At 30.2% G+C, this 24,439-nt stretch overlaps 1 protein-coding gene and 1 long non-coding RNA gene across 6 annotated transcripts in view; one reads left to right on the top strand and one right to left on the bottom strand.

Moving 5' to 3' along the window:
- The window catches only part of LOC145305756 (dual specificity tyrosine-phosphorylation-regulated kinase 2-like), a 180,320-nt gene that overhangs the window by 154,116 nt on the left and 1,765 nt on the right, over positions 1-24,439 (top strand). For 3 of the 5 annotated variants that reach the window (XM_080147536.1, XM_080147535.1, XM_080147537.1), the window contains exons 13-19: positions 5,725-5,792; positions 18,571-18,627; positions 19,594-19,689; positions 19,877-20,130; positions 21,074-21,235; positions 21,449-21,617; positions 21,808-23,465. In XM_080147536.1, the coding sequence (XP_080003662.1) occupies positions 5,725-5,792; positions 18,571-18,627; positions 19,594-19,689; positions 19,877-20,130; positions 21,074-21,235; positions 21,449-21,496 (685 nt within the window). In that variant the 3' untranslated portion in view covers positions 21,497-21,617; positions 21,808-23,465. Of the gene's footprint in view, positions 1-5,724; positions 5,793-18,570; positions 18,628-19,593; positions 19,690-19,876; positions 20,131-21,073; positions 21,236-21,448; positions 21,618-21,807; positions 23,466-24,439 lie in introns of those variants that run through there. The other 2 variants (XM_080147538.1, XM_080147539.1) reach the window with 1 other exon arrangement.
- LOC145305760 (uncharacterized) lies at positions 203-4,711 on the bottom strand. Its single transcript, XR_013874706.1, has 2 exons — positions 1,644-4,711; positions 203-1,263 (listed from the first exon to the last, which is right to left on the bottom strand). It is a non-coding gene; the product is annotated as an uncharacterized LOC145305760 (long non-coding RNA).

Genomic DNA, 24,439 nt, shown 5'->3' on the forward strand with positions numbered 1-24,439 from the left:
TGGTTGAAAAATCTTCATAGTACATATTATACAGATAAAATGTATCTTTAAGAAATATAAATTCTGGCCTGCTTTCATTATATTTAACGTCAAGAAACAGTGCAAGTTTATGGCTAAAAAATTTTGGAAACAGGCATTCAAAAATTTCGTGTTCAGTTGTGCTTTCTGTATTACATTTTAAACATAAGTTTGTGCTGGATAATTTAAATTTGAAAAGTTTATTTTTACTTATTAAAGTACGGCTGATTTGCTCAATAAAAAAATTTTTATAATGTAACAAGATAGGTAGGTTGATGATTTTTATAAAGCTTTTCGTCAACAGTTCTTGGTCAGGTACAAATAGATTATCTCTTATTCTTGTTTTGAGCGCAGGGTGTTGTTGGCAAATTTTCTCTCTGTTTATTTGTTTGAAGAATAGAGAGTAGATACTCTTGTTCTCGTTATGGATGGCACTCAAAGGTTTGTTCAATTTCCGGATGTGTTTTTTTTCAAAGCTTGTAAGTGGTACCAATGATCTGGCAGCTTTGACAACTTCGTTCAACTTATTTATTAGAGCTAGGTCAGGGATTGTTTGAAATAGATTGGCTTTAAGTTGGGGCAAAAAAATAGTTTTGTTGTTAATTTCGCGAGTCTCAAGAATTGATGCAATGGTTATTTTGTTGGCCTTTTCTAAGATATTTACATCTTTTTTATTGAAAGGAGTTGAAATATTTGAAAAGTGTGAAGTTAAAATTGGGGAATGAAAAAATGTTTTTTTATTTGTTTCAATGTCGTGGAAATATGCAATTGCCTTTTCAAAATATTCTCCACCATTACAGGGGTAAATTGCTTTAAATATACTCAAATGTTTTAATAAGGTTTGGTAACTAAAGTTTTTTAGCAGGGAGGAGATAGGTAAATGTTTATGTGCAAATAAAATTCCAATTGTGGTATCTTTGTGTATGGCAGAGTATTTGAGGCAATTCATGAAACTGTTAATAAAAATAGAAAAGGACTGTTGTTCTGGTCGCAGCATTTTTAGCCCACCATTAACCAAATCTAGCTCTATCCTGTGTGAAGCTATCTTGTATCTGAATGCTAAACTGCCATCAGGTTTCTTGATACTCCATAAAAATTTATTAGAAATTTTCCAAATTTTTTGGCAAATTTCTTGTCCTGGTGGAAAAACTCTATAGATGTGAAATGCCAGGGAGGATAGTAGGGAGTTACACAGGTTGCGACGTTTTAAGATGTTAAATCCAGATTGCATAGGCATACTGCAAGCTTTTCTCTCAAGTTTAATGCATAATTCTTTGTAAGTTTGTTGTCTTGCATATTCAAGGTCAAAACTTAAAAATATTCCCAAGTGTTTTATTTTGTCTACAATTTGACCGATTGAAGAAAGGTTTTCTGGAAAAGTGCCAAAAACTAGGATTTTGGTTTTGTTAAAATTGATACATAGACCGAGACCTTTTTCTAATTTAGAGAGTAAACACTTGAGTTTTAAAACGTCTGTTGAAGTTTTAATTTGAGTAATTGCAAGGTTGTCGTCTGCATAGCTTTTAGGCCTTAAATGTGCATTGCCAATTTTAAAAAAAATATGTTTCAGACTTTTGCTTTCAAGTAATGCAATAAATATATGGTTTAGAATTATGAATTTTGACCCTGATGGTGGATCCCCTTGGCTAACTCCACGTTTGTACTTAATGTACCCTGAAAAAAAACCATTAATACAGGAACGAAACCGGCCGTTTTTTGTCAAAGTTGTAAAGGCTTGAGCGAAATTACCTTCAGGGAATATAAAAAATAGAATGTCATCCATGACACAGTTAAGAACTGTGTCGAATGCACGATGAAAATCAAAACTTATTACTTGGGCATCTTGTTTAACTTTGACAATTTTATTAATAGCTGTTGTTATATTTAATGAAGCATTCGCCATATTTCTCTTAGGAACGAATCCAAACTGTTCACTGTGCACAATTTTATCTAGATGCTTACAAAGTTTCTTATTTAAGGCTTTAGAAAGAATTTTGTAAATTATTTCAAGCAGGGCTATGGGGCGAAAATGCTCCGGTAAAGATAAATCAAAACCTTTTTTGGGAATATAGATTATATTCCTATCCTTAATGTATTTAAATGGACTAGAATCTATATCTATAAGATATAAATTGTTCAGTGCTTTAGTGATAAATTTCGGCAAAAAGTTGATTAAAAACCAAAATAGTTGTTTTGGCTCAGAGCTATTACCAGGAGCTGACGTGCTTTTCATGGAATTTATGCAATGTTTAAATTCTGCAGCATTAGAAAAAGGATTAGTTAATGATTTAATTTTAGGAAAAATTTTGTCTAATGAAAGGTCATATTCATCCAAGAGTTGTTCTAAATTTGAGCTAGGCAAAGTTTCTGGACTTACAATGTTGGCATAGTTATTGGCAAAAATTTCAGAAATTTCTTTAGGACATGTAATATTTTTACCATCAATTTTAAATTTATAACTTTTTGACCTAGTTTTCCTAATGTGCCTGAATGTATAGCTATTATTTCCGCCGTCTGACTGAATTCGTTGCATTATTTTAAATTCTGAGTTTGAATATACTAGAATTTTAAAATATTCCTGTTGTTCTGTTTTAATATGTGTGATTTGTTCCGCTGTTATGCTGCTTGGATTGCATTTGATTTTGTTGATTAGCTCATCGATTTTTTTCTCAAAATTTTGGACTTTTTCACAATTTGCAAGTTTATGTTTAGAAAAGTATTTATCATGTTGTTTTTTTAAATGAACTATTAAGTTAAAAAAAGCAGAGGTTTCATGATATTCAAGATGTGAAAAATCTAATTCATTTTCTAGTAATGTTGGATTATTGAGATAAAAATCCTTGCTGTTTGTAATTTTTCCAGGCTTAGCATTATCTATGAGAAAGGATATTGTTTCTTTTTTTAATAAATCAATAAAATCTGCTTTGTTGAATAAAAACGTCTTCCACTTAGGTGGACTATAAATAAATGGCTTTTTAAGGAAAACAGTTGCATGTTTATGGTCAGAGAAACTATTGTGTTGAAATTTGATAGTTGAAAAGCCATCAATGTTAGTAAAAAAATGATCAATTGTACTAGTATGAAGCTTTCCATTGCGTAAGGCATGCCAGGTGAAATCTGGTTTGCAATTTAGTTTTTCTGTTAGATCAAAAAGCCTGAATTTTTCAAGAACTTTAATTAATTTTTTTGCTTTTGTTATGTGATTTTTAGACTGAAAATCGATATTGAAATCGCCATACAGGCAAAAAGAAACAATATTCTCTCTATCCAAGAATTTTTCAATGTTGTGTAGCACTTCTAGACATTCTCTTATATTATTAGGTAGATAGACTATTACATTGTTTATGACCCTGTTTTTTAAGTTTAACTTAACAAAAACGGCATGTTTAGAATGAATAACATGAAATGAGTTAAGATCTAAAGTTTTGTGTCCATACAATAGTATGCCTCCATTAGTGTTGCTTGTTTCTCCTACATACTGAATGTGATTGGGTAATTTAGGGGTTTTTTTGTCAGGTTTTAATTTTGTCTCAAGTAATGCATACAGCGTAGGGGTTCCATAATTATTGTAATAGTCTAGCTCCTGAATTTTGGATGATACTCTGCTTGTTCTGTAAGATCCATATGTCTGCCCTAAAGAGGCATTCAGGCCTCTAACATTTCCAAAAACAATGTTAAAGCTAAAATCATCAGTCATAATCTAAAACAAATAGAATTAAATATATATATACAAGATATGGGGGGGGGGAGGGGTGAAGCACACCCCAGAAAGGGTTATAGAAGCCTAACTTCTATTTTTCTTTGCCTGAATTTTAATTAGTCTATGGCTTCAGACCAAGCCAAATACACAATTGTTACCTAAAAAAAACACCAATGAAAGATTTCCCGTACATTTGACATTTTTAACACTTTGTCTACAAATTATAGTATGCAAGGGTTTCTTACTATCATTATCTTTTAATAGAAATAGCTGTAACGAATTGTTATTATTTGCCAAAAAAAATTAGCTCTCTATTATAAAAATAAGGATGTTAACTTCTACAAGGGTAAGCTCTAAATACATCAGAAAGGGTAAGTGAACAATAACTCTTGTAGAGTGTCAGAACTTAATAGTTGAATGTTATTTTTTAAGACTGAATTTCTTAACTAATTTGGAATTCCAAATAAGTAAATGTACGTTCTTACCATTTAGGATTTGATTATAGAGATGCTACACTTATAATATTGTAGCTATAAGTCATTATACAACAAGGATGACAACATCTATAACAGCGAAGCTCTGAAACGGTCATACAAACAGACATTAATACTTGTATAGTGTCAGAACTGAATAATTATAGCATAAATGTATAGGAGTCAAAGCAAAAATGTAAGTAAATTTGTTGAAAAAAACTGCTTGATTCAGGACAATGTTTATGGACATATTTACATTTTTAGGACTTGATTATAGAGTTGCTTCGCTTATTATATTATACTTTGTTGTCCCAGGAATCAATATACCAAATATCAGATCAATCAGATGATAAGTTCACATAAAAATTTTTTGCTAAAAAAAACCCAAAAAAATCAACATGTTTAAGATGGACGTACGGCCATATTGGTAATGATTATAGAGTTGCTCCGCTTTCTAAATCATACCTAACTACTAAGGGAATCACCAAGCAACTTTGAATCGATAGGACAATTCTAACATGCCTAAATTAATGAAAAAGCTATCAGTGACGGACGTACGGACGGACCGACCCTAATTATAGAAAAGCTTCGCTTTTAAAAATGAATGAATAGTTTGTTATTTTATGTGAATATAGATAATAGTTTTTTACACATCTGAGCTGAGTAGGGGTGTGTTTGGGGGGAATGGGACGGGGTGGGAGGAAGAAATTTGTGGGTAAGTTTGATAAGGAGATTGGAGGATGGGGAAATTACTGTTATAACTATAAATATAAGGGTCTGAAATAATCCCTGTGTGAAGAAAGCTTGGAGTTGTAATGGGAGGAGGGATTTGGGATTGGGTAAAACCAGTTGGGGGGTGGGTTGGGGTACATGTGTTGTTGGGTAGATGGTTTGATGGGGTGGGGTTGTTGTAATATGCGTTTTAGTTTTTGCCAAGTTATTATAACTTGCACAAAAGTTACTTTTACTTTTTTTGTGGCAATGCTGTTCTATACCCTTGTTTGTCCATATTTCTGTACGTTAAATGCTTAAAATTTGAAGTTTCTTTCATCTAGCTGATTTAGTGAATTATTAAAATGCTCAAGTACGAGAAAAAACGATTGACTTTTTTTCTACCATCAACTTATTTGTACATTAAATAGAAACTGTAAACTTAAAACTAATATTAATTTTCTCTTGTGCCAAGCGATTTTTTTTATGTATATTTTTATCAAAACAGTTAACAGAAATAATATTGTTTTTCTTCAAATAATATTTGTTCTTTTTTCTCTAAAAATAGGATAAGATTATGTTTTGTTTTTAAAAAATACAATAAACATATTCCTCTTTTCGACATTGTATCCCCAATCCCTCAATTCTAGCTGGGCTCTACAAGACTAGATTCTATAAGGGTTAGTCAAATCTTGGGCTTAAACCCCACAGGGGGGTAAATTACACGCGGGTACTAAATATGGCTTAGGTACTGAAAAATGTGTTTTAAAATAAAAAAATTATTATTAAAGAGCGTAGCTACTTAACAATTTACTATTCTAGATTTTACCGCGCACCTGAGGTGATCTTGGGAGCAAGATATGGTATGCCGATTGATATGTGGTCATTAGGTGAGTTTTTTTATTTCAAAGTTTAGTTTAATTGTCAGAAGCAAAAAAGTAAGCTTTTACATAGATAAAGAAATTGCAAATTTTTTTCTAATAATTAAAAAACGATTACCGAATAGCATAGATTCAAAACTACGTCACTAAGTTGTTTTACATTTTAGCTAAAAAAAATACGGTTTTTTTTATTTATGAAGTAAGTAAACTTTAAAAGCGTAGCTACATTTTGATGCTGGTCTGTCCGTCATTTGGTCCTAATAAGTGTTAAATGTTTATGACAATGTTTAAGATTTATATCATAAAATTTTAACGGATTTTTATAAATATTTTCGAAGATTTTTTTGAACACACTGAAATTTTTTTAGTGCTTACTGAGCTGTAAAACCAAACTAACTGTAACAATTAACTATTAATACTAGAAAAGTCAGGATTTCAATAAGTTTTTTATATTTAATTTTTAAAAGCGAAGCTTTTCTATAATTAGGGTCGGTCCGTCCGTACGTCCGTACGTCCGTAACGGATAGCTTTTTTCGTTAATTTAGACATGTTAGAATTGTCCTACCGATTTCAAATTTTGCATGGTGATTCCTTTAGTAGTTAGGTACGATTTAGAAAGCGTAGCAACTCTATAATCATTACCAAAATGTCCGTACGTCCATTTTAAACATGTTGATTTTTTTACAAAATTTAAATAGTTTTTTTTCGTTAATTTAGGGATGTTAGAATTGTCCTATCGATTTCAAATTTTGCATGGTGATTCCTGTAATAGTTAGGTACGAGTTAGAAAGCGTAGCAACTCTATAATCATTACCAGAATGTCCGTACGTCCATTTTAAACATGTTGATTTTTTTTACATTTTTAACAACAAATTTGTATGTGACCTAATTATTTGATTGGTCTGATTTTTGGTATACTGATTCCTGGGACAACAAAGTACAATATTATAAGCGAAGCAACTCTATAATCAAGTCCTAAAAATGTAAGTATGTCCATAATCATTATCCTGTATCAAGCAGTTTTTCAACAAATTTACTTACAATTTTGCTTTGACTCTTATACATTTGCATTATGATTATTCAGTTCTGACATTACACAAGTGTTAATGTCCGTTTGTCCTACCGTTTCAGAGCTTCGCTTTTATGGATGTTGTCATCCTTGTTTACACCTACAGATAGCATTCTTTTATTTGGCTTATATTATCATCAATTTTTAACAACGGCCTTTATTATAATTATACTTCATATGTTTTCTAAGTACATCCCTCAAATAATCTTTTCTTGTTATTGTTACTGTGCTACTTTTGAACATAATCATGCTGTTTTGAGTTAATTAAAATGCAATAATAAAAAGTACTCTATGGGTGTTGAAAAACAGACATACAAATTACCATAGCCTTAATTTCAAAAACAAACAATCAAACACACACATAACTCTACTGAAATATACTTTTATATTTTTCTTCGTTTTTTACGTCACATAATGTTTTTTCTTAATCGTTAAAATAAGTTCTTAATGTTTTACAGCTTTTGTTATCTGTATGTACAATTAAAGACAGGTTTTTTTTTGTATGTAAAATAAATCTTGTGTTTTTTTACTCTTAAAAGTTAATGGCAGCATTGAAGATCTTGTTAGCTTGTTATTGCTGCGCTACTTTTGCTAGTCTTAAATTAGTTTCTAGTCATCCTTTTAAAGGAAATAAACCTAACATCATAATATTTCCGACTTAATTTCTTTGCATTCATGACGTCGGCTTTAAAGGGATAGGACGAGTATTCCAAAAAATATATATATTTTTTTTTTGGGGGGGGGGGGTATCTTTGTAATTCATGGTAGACAATCGAAATATTATTTTGTCACAATGTTTAATTCAATTGCTAAGAGGGGTTTTCGGAATTTTACTTGCTTGGTCAATTTTTCAGTAATTTTAATGCTTTAGTTTGTCTAACATTTTTTTTTGCAAACTTTCCTTCTTGCAAATTTTGAAATACTTGTTTTTCAGTTTTACAAAGTTTTAAAAATTGGAAAATTAAGAGGAACTTTGGTGGATAAAATGTAAAAGTTACCTGTTATTATAAACTAGGAGCTACGCCCGTAGAGGCATCTAGGGGCACACAGTTATGGAATCTCGACCACAAAGATTTTTTTTATCCAATCTTGACAAGTGAGGTATTTTTGGAAAGAGGAATATACATAGAAAACGCCTATGTAAATTAGAAAATCCGCAGAAATCATATTTGCAAGTTATTTGCAAAAATCTGCAATGTTAATTTGCAAAATTAATTTCTTGCCTTAAATGACTTATTTATAAATAAATCTTTTATGAAATATGTTTATCTATAAGTTTAGAACATACTTAAGGCAAAAAAATTTAGTTTAGTGTTACTTTTTTCACCCTATATATGAAAAAAACAGTTTCTCACAATTTATGATAAAAAAGGTATAGGAACAAAAAATGTGTTTTTTTTTTAATGTAGACACAATAATTGGCATAAAATCTATCATCCTAAACGTGAAAATCAGATATAGAATCCTTTTTAGAGGAAATATAGTGCAAAAAGTAACCAAGACATTTTTGCAAAGTATGAAAATCTAAAGAAAATAGTTCTTTTTGATTTTGATATACATATCAGATAAATGGATATAAAATTAGTGATCAAAAACTATAAAACAAGTTATAACTTTTTTCAACCCTATCATTGATTAAAATGCACTTTTAGGTTTACTCATTACCAAAGTTGCACATAAAAACTCTTTTTATTAAGTTATTAAACAAAATAAATTCAAATCAACAATTAGGCCTTTTTTATAATGCAGTAGACCATTATGTAGTTGGTTTTTTTGGCATTTATTTTGTTTAATTACTTCATAAAAAGAGATTTTATGCACTACTTTGGTAATTCTTAAACCTAAAAGTGCAATTTAATCAATTACAGTGTTGAAAAAACTTATAACATGTTTTATAGTTTTTGATCACTAATTTTATATACATTTATCTGATATGTATATCAAAAGCAAAAAGAACTATTTTCTTTAGATTTTCATACTTTGCAAAAATGTCTTAGTTAATTTTTGCACTATATTTCCCCTAAAAAGGATTCTATATTTGATTTTTACATTTAGGATGATAGATTTTATGCCAATTATTGTGTTTACATCAAGAAAAAACACATTTTTTGTTCCTATACCTTTTTTTATCATAAAATGTGAGAAACTGCTTTTTTCATATATAGGGTGAAAAAAGTAACACTAAAGAAAATTGTTTTGCCTTAATTATGTTCTAAACTTATAAATAAACATTTTTCATAAAAAGATTTTTTATAAATCTGTCATTTAAGGCATGAAATTAATTTTGCAAATTAACATTGTAGATTTTTGCAAATAACTTGCAAATATGATTTCTGCGGATTTTCTAATTTACATAGGCGTTTTCTATATATATTCCTCTTTCCAAAAATACCTCACTTGTCAAGATTGGATAAAAAAATCTTTGTGGTCAAGATTCCATAACTGTGGGCAATTGAAGGAAGGGAGGGGTTAGGGAGTCGACCCCAAAACTAACATTATAGTTGTGTTTATAAATCAGTGATTAAAGCTGCATTAACAATTACAACATTTATTGAAAAACACGACAACAAGTTAATATTATTAATTTCCCATCTTAATTAAATCAATTTACATGGCTTTTATATAAAAAAAAACAAGTATTATTACATTTAAAATTAGCAAAGCTTTTTTATTATATAGGTAGAAAGATTTATGTTTATGCACAATTAAATTAAATAAGCAGAATAATATATTTTAGTAGTTTATTATATAAACTATCGGCTTCGCCCCTAGCCTCTAGGGGCTTTGCCCCAAGAGGTATAATTATATCTTCTATTACTTACCCAGCAGAACGGATCGCAAATTTTCGCACCTTCCCAGCAGGAAAACATTTTCTCGATTAAATAACGAATTCGCAAAATTCGTAAAAAAATAGTCTAATGTGTTCTCAAGAAAATTACTACTGGTGCTGCACATAGACTAATGTGTTCTCAAGAAAATTATTTTTTTTTGGGGGGGGGGGTAAATTTTCATTTTTGGGGGGGTTGGGGGTGTCCCACCCTCAAGAAAATAGCTGAAAACCACCACAGGACTAATAGGTTTATACCCTGAAGTAGAATCCAATCGGTTCAGTGGTTACCGAGATCTTAAGCTTCAGACGGACGGACAGACGGACGGACAGACATCATTCTACTTTGTATTATAGATAACTGACATACAGACCGACACTCACGATATTTACAGTAGCTTCGCGACACACATCAAAACCAATTATAAGTTTATTTCCGACTTTATTATTATTACAAAATTAATTCCAAGATAAAAATTCTTACATGTGTGAAATAAAAAATTATATTAATTTTGATTATCTTGAAATATAGTCAAATTTTATTGTTTGATTTGATAATTGGAACATGATATACTTGTCCTATGAATTTGAAGTCGTGCTTTTTTAAAACTAAAATGAATGACAAAAGTAATGATTACAAAAATTTTAAAAAAATTGGGAAGCAAATTACTTTTGTATTACGAGTAAATGGAATCAATCTAGCTTGTCAATTCTCATTATTGTGTATCATTTTATCTGTTGCTTTAAAGTGACTATCCATCGCTACCACCCCCCTTCCCCTCAAATAATTTTTTTTTTTAATTAGAATATGCCTAACCCCTGCGGGAAACCCTAACCCCGCTGGGCCTCTACCTGCAGTGTCCTAACCTAGCATGACTTGAATAATGAACAGACGTTTTTTTCCATTTTCCTCATATTATTTTTATTAATTTAAACTAAAAAAAAATTGAATAAATATGAAATTAGTCGTTAAAAACCTTCACAGTTCACAATCATTGATTTGTTTTTAACTTTGTCCTTGGTCTTGTCGTCAAATTAATTATTTTGGCCGTACAATCATTTCTGCCTTTGTAATTTATACAGGGAGGGAGAGATCCTTGGACTGTAAATTACACTAGTACCCAAAGTTTCTTTATCTTATTTTTGGCTTAAGAACCCTGGGTACTTCTATTGAATTTTGATTTAACCAATGTAATGTGCTGTTCTTTTTATTTTGATTCAAATATCATAAACGTCAACTATTTGTTTATATGATGAAATGTTTATTTTACGTGTAAGGCAAAAATTTGCTAAAGAAAATATTTATCACATCAAAATTTGATAGGTAACTCTATTTTTTTTTAAATGAAAATTATTTTTGTCTTGCTTTATCTACAAAAAAAAACATCCATAATTAAAACTTTAAATTGGCTTGAGAATTTTTACAATTTTTTTTAATAAAACCTAAATCTATTGCTATTATTTTAAGTCGTATTTTTTGGTGTAGTTTTTAAAATTTTTAAAGTAACTTTTTTAACACTAAAAAACTTCATTTTAGTGATATCTCAATTAGTAACTCAATTAGTCTAAACTAATTGTGTTTGATAGTGCTGAATTTTATCATTTGTCGAAATTAAACATTTTTCTTTTTAAGTACCTAAGAGAAAATTTACTTTTATTGACAGTTTTAACAATTATATTAGAACAGGGATCTTAAGGGATAGGACAATAGCTGATGAAATGATGTACGACCCTAATGATCAATTACCCCTTATGTACATAACAATTATTGGTTGAAACATTTGAACACTCAATTTTATAAACCAACCAATCTAAATTCAATAAAAGTCCCCAAAAATGTTGAGCCAACTAATAACAAAACGTTCTTATAAAACTTTGGTGACTTATGTAATAAACAGCCCATTGTCACTTCCCTCAATGATATTAGAAGCAAAGCTAATAAAAAATCATCCAACCATTTCAGTTTGACATGATTTTACCCAATTATAATATGCGCTACTAAATATTACTATTATCCTTGGAACCATTTAGATTGGTTTTTAATAATATTCAACCAACATAATAAAAACAATGAGATTTTTGAAAACAAAATAATTGTTTTTCCTCGTTCAAGGAAACAAATATTTCAATTAGCTAGGTTTTAATATCTTTCAAAATCCAAAAAAAGAAACATATTAAAACTGTTTTGCAAAAAAATGACTAGGTATACCATAATACATTATATAAAAATATAAGTTTAACAAAATTAAAGTGTTTATTTTCTATTTTTACTAGTCTATTTACGCTTATATTGTTTACTAGAATCTGACCAACCAATCAAAATTCAACAAATGTTCCCAATGTTGTTAAGCCAACGAAAATAATGCAAATATCAGCCAAATGTCCCCTTCCTCCCTGAAATTACTACTTGACTTCTTATCTACCATTTTTCGTTGGAAGGAACATTTATGAATGTTGTATTCAGATTTAAGAAGTCATTATAGTTTCAACAAATGGTTTATTGTAACCAAAATGTAAGTCTAAATATACAACTTGGCTTATTTAATGAATATAGGATACATAATGTTCATTTACAGACAATATCAATATGGATTTGGTTAATATTTATTGTAGTATGGCTTCGAAACCACTGGATAAGAACTGGTTCACATCAATGCTGAAAAATAATGTATCGTATAGTATTATATACAGTTTTCTACTAATATTAAACTAAAAATCTTAATGTAAATACTAGTTTTATTAGCATTTGGATTTTAAAAATCTGTCTATAATATATAAATATTTTTAGTTTTATAGAAAAAAATCATCCAATTTAATGGATAAAATCTTTCAAATTTGCTTCGCACTAAAAAAGAAAATGCAGAAAAAAAGCCTTGAATAATTCTGGGACTTAATTTAATTATTATTGGGATCTTGACGAGAATATAAAAGTTTGAAATGTTAAAATATATTTCTAAAGCATGATGACTTAGTAATTGTATAAATCTAGGTATCCTAGATTAGTTGATGTGTGAAAGAAAATTTAAATTATCTCACTAGACAATTTATGGGGTGCAATCACAACTGCATTTTGTCATGTCTGCAAAAAGACACAATAACAAATAAAAGTTCAAAGGAATAGAAGCATTTCGTACGGTGGTATTAATTTTCGGCTCAGAAGATTTAATACAGATGGTGAAAGGGATAGTACAATAAAATTTATGACCTATATTTGCCTTATTTCAATATTTTAAAACAGATTTAATTTTTAAAAATTTTAACCATCTATAATCCAAAGTAGAACGATGTCTGTCTGTCTATCTGTCTGAAGCTTAAGATCTAAGTAACCGCTGAACCGATTGAATTCTAATCTTTAGGGAATATACCTGCTAGTAAGCCTATATCCTATTATGTAAAGTTGTAAGGTTTTTGTCTGAAGCTTAAGATCTCTCCATCTTCTATTTTGGAAAGCTTCGTATAGGTCAACGGTTGGTTTTAGTCCATTTTATTTTTATATTTAAGCCTCTGGTTAGTTGTGAGCAATTTTGTGACCTCCTAAACTCCTATATAGTTAGCGGCGCAGGCACAAGTAAATAAAAAATAAATAAGATGTTATTTTTTCTTCAAGAAACTATTTCTTGGGATTGTTGATTCGACCCCCCCCCCCCCTCAAAAAAAAATAGATCGAAACCAGCCAATGACTTCTCTAGTATAGGATTTTAAGTGACATTATCCTACTTCTTTTATGATAGACCTGTAAATTAACTTGTAGAAATTTTGCAAAACTGTAAATGTGCCCAAATAAAATGAGGTTAATAGCTTTTTATGACTGTATATATATGTATTATGAGTATGACTCTGTATAAGAGTTTTTACATTACCACTAGAAACCTATATAGGTCGCCATCTTTGCTTATTAAAATTTCAGTAAACCTGTTTAAATCGGGAAATAGTACAGACATTTATCTCAATTTAAGTAGCTTCGCTACTATAGCAATATTGTTGGTTTTAAAGAAAGTTTAAGATTATGAATATTTAAATTTTTACATTTATGAGTTTTTTACTTTTTTACAACACAAACAATATATTTAGAATGGCCTTCAGTGTTGAATTATTGCCAATAAAACTAAATTTGATATTCAGATTTAAAATCCTTTTATTTTCAATCCAATTTAATTTCAAATAAACCTTTCTTTATGTAATTCTTAATATCAACCAATCCAATCAAAATCATATGAAGGTCACTGCAAAAGTACAGAAAATATTTTTTTAAATAATTCATCAATAAATTTCCCAAATGTTACTTCATTATAAATGAAGTAATTAAGTGTTGCACTGGATACACTAGCGCCAGCGGCGGCCATTTTATTCATTTTGGCGCGCAACACTCGCAATTCAACGCGGCATTTCTCACACAGCTGTTGTTTTAATTTCATGTATGTGTGTTTTATGCATTGTTTTGATTTATAAAAGACAAAAGGATTAAAATTAATGAGGCATTCAAAGAGTTTTGTTAAAAATATGATTAAGAAATTAAAAGAAAAAGATTGCAGATGGAAAATTAAAATAGTTGTTTTTAAATAGATAAAGCTTGTACATAAATCTACAAATACCTCTAATGGACGTAAAAGTGCTTCTTATATACGCACGTATATCACAAAACAAATGTTTTTACATTTTGGAAAATTTTTAAGAAAAAGTAACTAGTTACTGGATCAAAATGTATTTTTTTTTCAGAATTAGGTGTCAAATAGGATAATTTGATTTTTAAAATGTGTATTAAAATGTAGTAATATTATTTTCCATAAAACTAATTAACTGATTCAATTACATATTTCAGAGAAACATTTGCATAGACTATTTTTGGTTTACTTTTCTGCCCCTTACCCTTTTATCCGAATACAGAGCACTTACATGATATAGATGCAGCCGGTATTTATTGATTTTAATTTGCCGTTTTGCAGGAGCACTCCAGAAAATCAGAGTCCGAGTCGAACAAAAGTTAATTACACTGAACACAACTCTGAACATTATGGAACACAAGCGAAAACTTTTTATATAAATATGTTCGAACAATGTAACATAATAATATATTCCAGATGACTTTTTCAGTATTTTTTGCTCTTTTAATTACAGAAAGAAACAATGTTACAAAAATACATACTTAAATATAAGAAACTCTACCTTGGGTTTAAAATTATAATATTTTGATGATGTAGTATAAGGAAAAACACTTTAGCTTTAATATAAAGTGTTGAAAATAAGTTTAAGTATGACCTGAACCTAGGGATAACGAATTTTAACGCACGTGCATAATATGAGCATTTATTTATGTTGTAACGTATCAACACCCTTTTTCCGAGAGGTCCAGTAAATTAGTACAGCGAGGAGGTGAGGGGGGCGGGAAGTAATTTACCCCCTCACTCTCCTCTGGGGGGGGGGGGGGATACGGGAAGAACCTTGATTTTGAAACCTATGCTTATTGTTATTTAGACCATACTGTATGTATTTATATTCATAATAATAGACAGTGATGTAGTAATGGCATTTAAAGAAAACTGAAATGATTATTATTCAGATATATTCAAAGAAATGGGTAAAATTTAATTTCCGTTGACAACTCCCTCTCTCCATATTAATGGATATATTAAACTAAAAAATTTAATCAAAGATAATGCTTTAAAAGCAAAATCCTCCCAAAAAAGTGACTTAAGGGCAAACTATTTCCTCACAAAAACGCCCCAAAACATCTGAAGATTAAACTAAGTGGTCAAACAACATTTTTCGCCACTTTAACTCATCAAAATTTTTTGCCTGACTTATCATTTTGAATCCTTTTTGAGTACTTATGACGTAATTCAGTTTTTTTTGGTCATACTTTCACTTATTATACAAACTAAAGTATAAGGATGTGTGTTTATTTTTTTGTATGCTGTTTAATTGTTAGATTGACACACAATTTCTAGTGTTTGGCCAAAAGGAAGGTTTTTAGTCTATTTTCGTGGTGTAAGGTTATTCTTTTTTTTTCTAAAAACATAATTTAAATAGGTGAAATTTTTGGAATGTTGGTTTAAAAAGTATAAAACAATACTTTTATTTAAAAGCTTTGGTTGATGATTTTCAGATTCAAATTTTGATTGTCATATGTTGAAACAAGATTTTCATAATTTCTTTTCTACTCACAAAATGGTCAATAAAAGGGTGGGATATAGCAACCCAAGAAAAACTATTTAAATTATAACAATTACTCAATTATTTGAAACTAATGCAAATGTTATCATCGTTCCTAATTATTATAGGAAGAAAAGAGAAAACCATTTCTTTGTAAATCCTCCAAAATAACCAATTTGTGGTATCAATGTTTTTATGAGTATGAGAACGAAGAATTTCACCTAGGCGTTTTTGCTGCCCTTCATAGGGTGGCAAAAAGTTGTACGTTTTACAAGGAAGCACGGACATGTAAAACCATTATGAAAAATTATTCTTAATTTCTATTTTACCAGCAGCTGTTTTCAATGGGGGAGAGACAGCAGACAGAAAATAGTTTAAAACCATCCTAAGTCAAAGATTTGCAAATCAAATAGCATAAAACCATCCTAGGTTGAGTGTAAAACTCTCTTATTCGGTTAGGTAGATCTTTACCGACAAACAAACAACCCATTTAATATTATAGGATAAAAAAATTCTTTAATTTTTCCCTATTCAAGTTATATAATGGAGTAAAAGCGAACAAGGTGGGGCGAAATTGATAGAGAAAAAAAAGGTTGTTTTTGCTTTCAGTTCAAATTAAATTTCATTACTAAATAGCGAATCTACTTTATAAGTTTACTAAATGGCTTGTCAAACGTTTTGAAATGCATTTCTCTCTTAAATCAAATAGTTCAAAATTTTGGTTTTTGAATTTTTTTTTTGTATGAATACGAAAAGTATCTGACTTATGTTAACCCCACCCATATATACACCCCCCCCCCCCCACCCATCCCCATTCGCAGTAAAAACACAGTCACTGCAATTAAATTAAATATCGCCTATATATCTGAACCTTTTTTATGTCGCAACTACTCTTCAATTCATGTTAAGGTCTATCTACATTAAATTTTTTAATGGTCACAAATATTAGAACTGTAATTAGACTGCAAGAATTTAAATTAAATATGATTTTTTGTCTTTTAATTTAACAAAAGTAATAGGTATAGTTTGTTAGTATTTTAATAAAGGAGAAAAAGATAATAAGTTTCTTTATAATTAGGGGTTTAAATGATATCATATCATTATCAATATAGCATTGATTCACTTCTGCAAAATAGTACAACAGCATTTAGCTTCCTATGGGCAATGGGCATTGATAGGTTAAATTTGCATAGTTTCTTATTGAAAGCATCAAAATTGACCTTACATAAAAGATTGTTGTGTAAAAATAGCTTTTTATTGCATTCAATAATGAAGGACAAGTAATATGGAGAACAAATGGTTGAAAAGGACAACTGAAAACAAAGAAAAAAATAATTAATGCCTTTTACTTAGCTAACATAATATGTTTTTAAACATGGTACTAGCCAATAGAAAGAGGTCTATTTGACTGTATATTATACTGGTATCTTATATATTGGCTTAAAAACTGTCGGTACTGTTATTGGTTGATACAAGACTATTTATATCCAAACTTTTCAACCAATAACTAACATGTACAGAAAGGTTAATTTTGTTCATCATCATTATGGATATAAATCAATTTATCCCATTGTCTTATCCCTTATGATCCCTGCTTTAACTTATATTTTAAAGCAGTGTAAATATAATATTTGTTATGACTTTTGATATTTCTTTTTAGTATAATTGTCCCTATGCTATGGTGTAATTGCACTAAAACCTGAATTGTATAATGTTTGTCCGGCCTAAATGGGTTAGCATGGTAAAAATGTCTTGTAGCATTGCATTAACTTTTATGCAACTTACAACTTCAGATGTTAACATAAATGCGCCAAAATTTATGCATATATATCAGCTGATGAAAAACTACATCAGATCTATAGTATAGATGTAGATACAGATAACTACCTCCATCCCTTTTTCAATAACCTTTTTCGTCTGCTAGCAAATTGTTTTCTGTTACTTGGCTGTGTTAATATTCCCAACACCATTGGTCGATTTTATTTCCCAATTGGGAGTTGGCACAAGAACATTGTGATGGGGAGAAACATTTATTTAACCTTTTCTCCGTCTAGTCTTTCACTCTTTTTGCCTGTAATAAATGATTAATATGAAAGAAAAGGAATGTTGACTCTTCTAGAAATCTTATGCTGGGCTACTTAAGGACACAATTGTTCTTGCTTAATTTATAAATTTTCTGGAATTAAGAAACATATTTGATAAAACAATCATTCCTCAAAATTGCATTTAATTTCTTTGGCCACAAAGGGGGAGGTCATTTTCTAGTAAATTCCGTAAAGGTGTGTGTGTTATAAGGCCTAAAAATAGAAGTAGAACGATAAGGTGCTCTATATATTTGTATTCCCTATTGTATAGAACAATAGGGAGCATCTTATCGTTCTACTACTATTTTTAGGCCTTATAACACACACACCTTAACACACCTTTACGGAATTTACTAGAAAATGACCTCCCCCTTATTACTTCATTCAATTAATATTAGTGAAGCTGCTCTACAAGTGATAATATCTGTCCGTCTGTCTTTCATTCTTTCTGTCCGTCTGTCTGTCTGTCTTTCTTTCTGTTTGTCTGGCTTTGTTTGTTCTTCCTTCTGTAATGCTGCTTTCAATTAAATTCTCTCTCTCGCATAAATAAACTATGAACTCTCAATGTATGCTCATCATTTTAAACTACATCATTATGATTTTGTACAGAGTTATCCTTGTTTTTTCTAAATGCTAATATTGATTTTTCAATTTCAGGATGTATTCTGTGTGAACTATTGACTGGATACCCGCTGTTGCCAGGAGAGGACGAAGGTATTGAATTTTGTATATCTTGGCCGTTTTTAATCAAATCTAAAAAAGATATTTATAATTTACAATCATTCTGCAAAGAAATGTATAATATCTATCTTGCAAAGAAATGTATAATATCTATCTATGTGTCAAAGAAGTATCTGTATATAAGAATTTTTGTCTAACTTAGCTGTTTTCATAGGATTCTAATATTTTGCGGCGAAAATTTGAGTTATAATGTCAGTCAGTCTGACTGTTTGATAGTATGCATTTTTTATTTTTTAGCTAAGAATATTTAAAATACAATAAAGGGCGAACAAATATAAAAAGTAACAAAGTTATTTTAGCTTTTGGATAAGACATTTTAAATATAGTGTAACTTCTTTGCAAAAAAATGTTCGAAGCTAAAAATATAAATATTTGAAAAGCTATTTATCACATAAGAAAATATTTTCGCTCGATAATGACCGATTCTTACGTAATTAAAGCAAAAATATTTTTCTTAGGTGTCGCACATTCGAAAAAATCGCAGCTACTCTACATTTGGCATTTTCTATATTTTAATCCTCTTGGAATGAACATTGGATAAATAATCAACTACCCTTAATTCCCCCTAATATTTATCATCCAACGCCGTAATATTTTATCCATATATAGAAAAAGGCCTTAAAAGTAATTTCTCGGGATAAAAAGCTTCGCTATATTAGCACAAAAATGACGTTGTTATCCTTGAAATTTTTGCTCCTTTTTTTGCTATTTAGTTGCTAACGCGTTTTTTACCCTTTTAGTCTTAATTGAAACTAATGTTCTAACTAAGTTCCCAAAGTTTCGTCGATTTTTTTGGGTGTGTGGGACTTTTATTGAATTTTAATTAGTTGGTTCATTGAGTTGAATTTTATGCATCATCATTGGGGATATACCATTATACATCAATTTATAGGCAATTGTCTTATCCCTTTACATCCGTGATTTCACTTTTATTTTTAGGTGACCAGTTATCCTGTATTATCGAGCTATTGGGCATGCCACCACAGAAATTATTGGACCAATCCAAGCGAGCCAAAAACTTTATCTCATCACAAGGTAAAAATAGTGACTCTTGTAAGGACCGGACGTTTGGACGGGTTCTAGTTTAGAGTAGGAGTGCTATACATTACAGACAAACGGATAACTTATTTCCTTTTCCAGCTGTTTTTTTGGCATTCAAATAAGATTTATTTTATAAAATATAGTTTGTGGGCTGATTTTCATATATTTTTATTTCTTTTAGGGTACCCCAGATACTGCACTGTCTACACGTTACCCGACGGCACAAACGCGTTGAACGGCGGTCGCAGCCGGCGCGGCAAACCCCGCGGACCCCCCGGATCCCGCGAACTGCGCACCGCACTCAAGGGTTGCGACGATCCGCTGTTTTTGGACTTTATCCGCCGCTGCTTGGAGTGGGATCCGTCTGCGAGAATGACGCCGACTGCTGCCCTCAGACACGCCTGGCTTAGAAGGCGGTTGCCAAGACCGCCCCAGGTACGAAACTAAATAAACGCAGGGAGGAAGGGGACATTGGGCAGTTATTACACTAGTCCCCAAAGATTTATTTATAACACTTTCCTAATTTCCAACTTTGGGGACTTTTATTGCATTAAGATTGGTTAGTTCAATAAGTTGAGTGTCAAAACAGAAAAAGTAATTTTGTGTATCATTGGGGATGTATATAAATTTGTCTTATCCCATTAGATCCCTGAAATATTCTTCATAACAAACACGTGCAAAAACACAATTTTTGGTTTGAAAAATTTCCTGAAAATTTTGTCTGTCTTTATAGTTTTGTATTATTTTATATTGACCTACAATTTTCATTAGGTAGTGTTTCAACCATTTGTAAAATCAACAAAAAAAATTAAATAGCTATTTTATTATGTAATTCAGTAAAATATCCTTTCTTTTAATTAGGGGATATGTCTACTGAAAATTAAAAAGCAAGACCCAAAATTTGCTATTTAAAAAATTTATTTTGATGGTTTTGATTTAATCCTTAAGCACGAAACTTATTCTTAGAAATTTAAATATTTTTGTTGCCTAAACAGTATTTCAAAGACAGAATTATTATTTCCTTTTACAATCCTTTAATGAATAACTTTTTATTTTTCCAATCTTTGTCTGTCCGTCTGTAATGCTATGCGATTTTCTCGGCTGCTATTGAAAATAGATGACTGAAATTTATCGTGAAGATTCCCTGTATCAATGATTTTCAAGTTTATAATTTACTTTGTCCGTCAGTCTGTCTGTTATGTATCAAAATCCATTTAAAATACATTTTGAAATTTATTTCAGAAAAGTTTTTGTTATTTTTATTACTCATTGCTTAGGTAGGTATTTATCAACTGATCACCATCTATATAATTATCTTTTTGTGATTCGACATCTCTTGATATTGTAATCCTTGTCAAATGATTTTTATAAATTTCAGGAGAACACTGAATCTCCTAGCGGTACGCTGCGCAACACAAGCAGTTCGGGCGGCGGCGGCAGCAGCCGCAACTCTGGCAAGCTGAACACCATCGCGACCGCGGGATCCGCCAAGATGCGGTCTAGTGTTGTGGAAGCGGACGGGCCTAGCACACTTCACTCAAGGAATGGAGAACTATGAATTACCTGAAATTTTTACCTTTACTATTTTGAAATCCCCTCTCACGATTTTATATTTTTCCCAGCAACAGGATTTTAAAAAATAAAAGCTTTTTAATTAGGAAATATTATCTTAAAAATTGACATATTTCAATTTTCTCGTTTGTAAAATTAAAATTAGTAACTTGACCCTTTATTAATAGTTCTCTATTAAAATAGGCATAACAGCACTAAGCTGCCACAGATACCCAACAGTATAGCATAATCACGTACAGACCATTGATTACAGAAAAGCTTCGCTTTCAATAATCTGTACATTCAACAAAACAAGGATGACACAAGACCACATTTAATTGTAGAAAAGACTGCTTTTTAGCATAAAACAGGTAATAAACATTTGAAAAACGTAGTTTCTTTTGTTCAATTGAATGTTCAGAATCATTTTTTTTTTGTAATGATGATCATTTTTGACTGTTTGCATTAGATAGTAGTATTTCATTATGTTCATTAGACTATCATTCTTTATTTGCAATTGTTTTATTTTCAATTGAAAATAATATTTCTTTTTAATTTTAGGCTTCAGCCCTTCCAATCTCCTTCCTTTTGGTGGCAAAGCAAACCCCCCAAAAAATACAAAAATAAGTCAGCCTTCAAAACAACAAGAAACCTAGAACAACTTGTCACCATTTTCACCTGGAATATTAGACTTGGAGATTCTGTACAGTATCACAGCAACGCTTCAGAGGCCTTTTCTAGTCTGAGTTGAGTTCACAGGATTTCCCCCCCTGGAGACACAACTCTTTCATGGCATTAATATCAGTTATAATTGTCCTATTCTTCAATCAATCAATCAAATCATGAAGAATTAGTGAAAATATCAAAAAACAAAATGGCTGACAAATTACGTAAAGATCCATCTTAAAATCTAATCGCCACTGGTTGCAGTTGCTAAGCCTGAAATGTGTGTCTGAAACTTATCCTTGTTGTTACAAAAACAAAGCAACTTTAATCACACGTGTCTCATTTTTGTGTTGTGCTGTACATACAAGATTCATATGTGTTATGCGCGCCACGCACACAATGCCGCGCAATGGATTTGACGCGTTTTTTTTTAACTACACTCCACCTCTCCTCTCCTCCTCCCTGTAAAATCTCAAGATAACACCAAAGCATATAAAGACTCAGAATCAGAATGTTGTCTTTTATATAATTGGCTGTGCGATATGAATTCAACAAAAAAAAACATGAAAATAGGTCTGATATTAATATAATGATTATCCATAAAAAGAAATAAGATAATCCCAGCCTAGTTGAAGGCTGAAAAGCTGCTGAACATTATGCTGATGATGCTTCAGTGTAGAAATTAGATGAAAATGATTGAGACAAGGATGACCTTAATTAAACTAGAGAAATAGAGACAATGTTAATTTTAAAAGGTTCATCATTCATCTCACATTTCCACAAGATCTCATTCTTTTCCAAAGCTCAAAAATTCTCAAAATATGATTTGTAACTCGTAGCAGTGCTAAAAGTTAATAATCATTAAGTTGTAGATATTAAAAAAGCCTAATTAAAAAAGGTTTAAAGCATAAATTAAAAACACTCCTAATGTGAAATATTGTATGATATGTTAATAATGAAATTTGTGACAATTCAAGTAAAAAAATGGAGAATTAACTAATTGACGAGAAAAAGAAATCCAACTGAAAAGAAATTTTGTTGGTGAATTTCCTAAAGAATTGATCTATGTAGTGTGTTCATGTGATAGTTTAGTCAAACATATCCATAGTTAAACAAAATAATAATAATAATACGATACCATCATTTGAACCTCCTTTTCTTGTTGAAACCTCTCTAGCAACTAGCTAACCAACCAAACTTGCTGCAGTCACAAAAATTTGCATCTAGACAAATTAGATAAAGAATTCAAAAACAAGGCTGCAAAACTTTTGGCGCCAGAAATTGCGCGGCAATTTTTGTGAACATTGCCGCGTATGATTCCCAACTAGTCAGAGACTGAGCAAGAAAAAAATAATGTCATTTGTCTGGTTTTTCTGTAGATTTTTCATGACAATGACAGTTATTGTGTAGATTAAATAGCAAAATTCATGTTTTGCCCGGCCCCCCCCAAGAGAAATAAACAATGTTGTTGTAATTTTGACTATAATACAGCTTACTATACACCATGTATTATTCATTGTAATGTACAATTGTATGTAAAAAATGACCCAGAGGTAAGAAATCTGATTTCAAAATGAGCTCAAATTGTCTTTTTAAAAGCATACATAGATAGAAAATATGATAGAAATATCTTTTTACAAATTTAAGATATTTATAGATTTAATAATAATAATGATAGAAATTAGAGGTTAATAAGATTTTTAAACCTTTGAACAAATTATTAAAGATACATATTTTAATGTTTCATAAATATAAAATAATTATAGGCTTAAATTCCAATTTATCCTAGAGAAAAAGACTTTTTCAAATTCATCTAATATCAATGAAAAATAGTAAAATTAAGATATTCAAAAAAATTGCAAAATTAATTTTTTTCCTGCCATTTTTTTACCATTATTATACTACCTACCTACCTACTACAGGGTGAGGGTAATATGTTCCAAGTTTATCATTTTGACAGTGAAGCTTATGAACAGACCTTAATCCTATTTTTTTTTATTATTTTAGATTGTTTTGTATCGTCTTTGTTACAATTGTTATTAGTTCTTTGTTTTACTTTTAATTATTTTTTTTATAATTTTCAAGTAGAACTTTTTTACTATGGTCTCATTTAATACTCAAAACTCGGAAACTGCCCAGATTTTTACCTTTTTTTATCATTATTTTCCATGACAACAATTTTGAACCTTTCTTGCCTATTATTGATAATATTAAGTTTTCAAATGTGGTTAACTTCTACTTATTATCATTATATTTTGCCAAAAAAAAGGCGCAAGTTATAAATGATTTTTTTACGTTTGCGCCAAATTTATTGGTTTTTCAACAAAAAATAGCATGTAACTTATGCATGGTAATACTTGCAGCATATTAAAAAAAAGATGGTCGTGCAATATTGATTATATTTTTAGGAATATAATTATTTAGTATTCCTTCTTAAATATCCAAATTAAATTTGTAAACCTAGTTCTAGAATTAAACATAAAAAAAGTCAAAATGAAATGTTTTAAAAAGATGGCCAAATTGATTA

This window comes from Acartia tonsa, chromosome 14 (assembly GCF_053477335.1).
Source record: "Acartia tonsa isolate MP-2025a chromosome 14, ASM5347733v1, whole genome shotgun sequence".
In the NCBI taxonomy this organism is placed as follows: Eukaryota; Metazoa; Arthropoda; class Copepoda; order Calanoida; family Acartiidae; genus Acartia; species Acartia tonsa.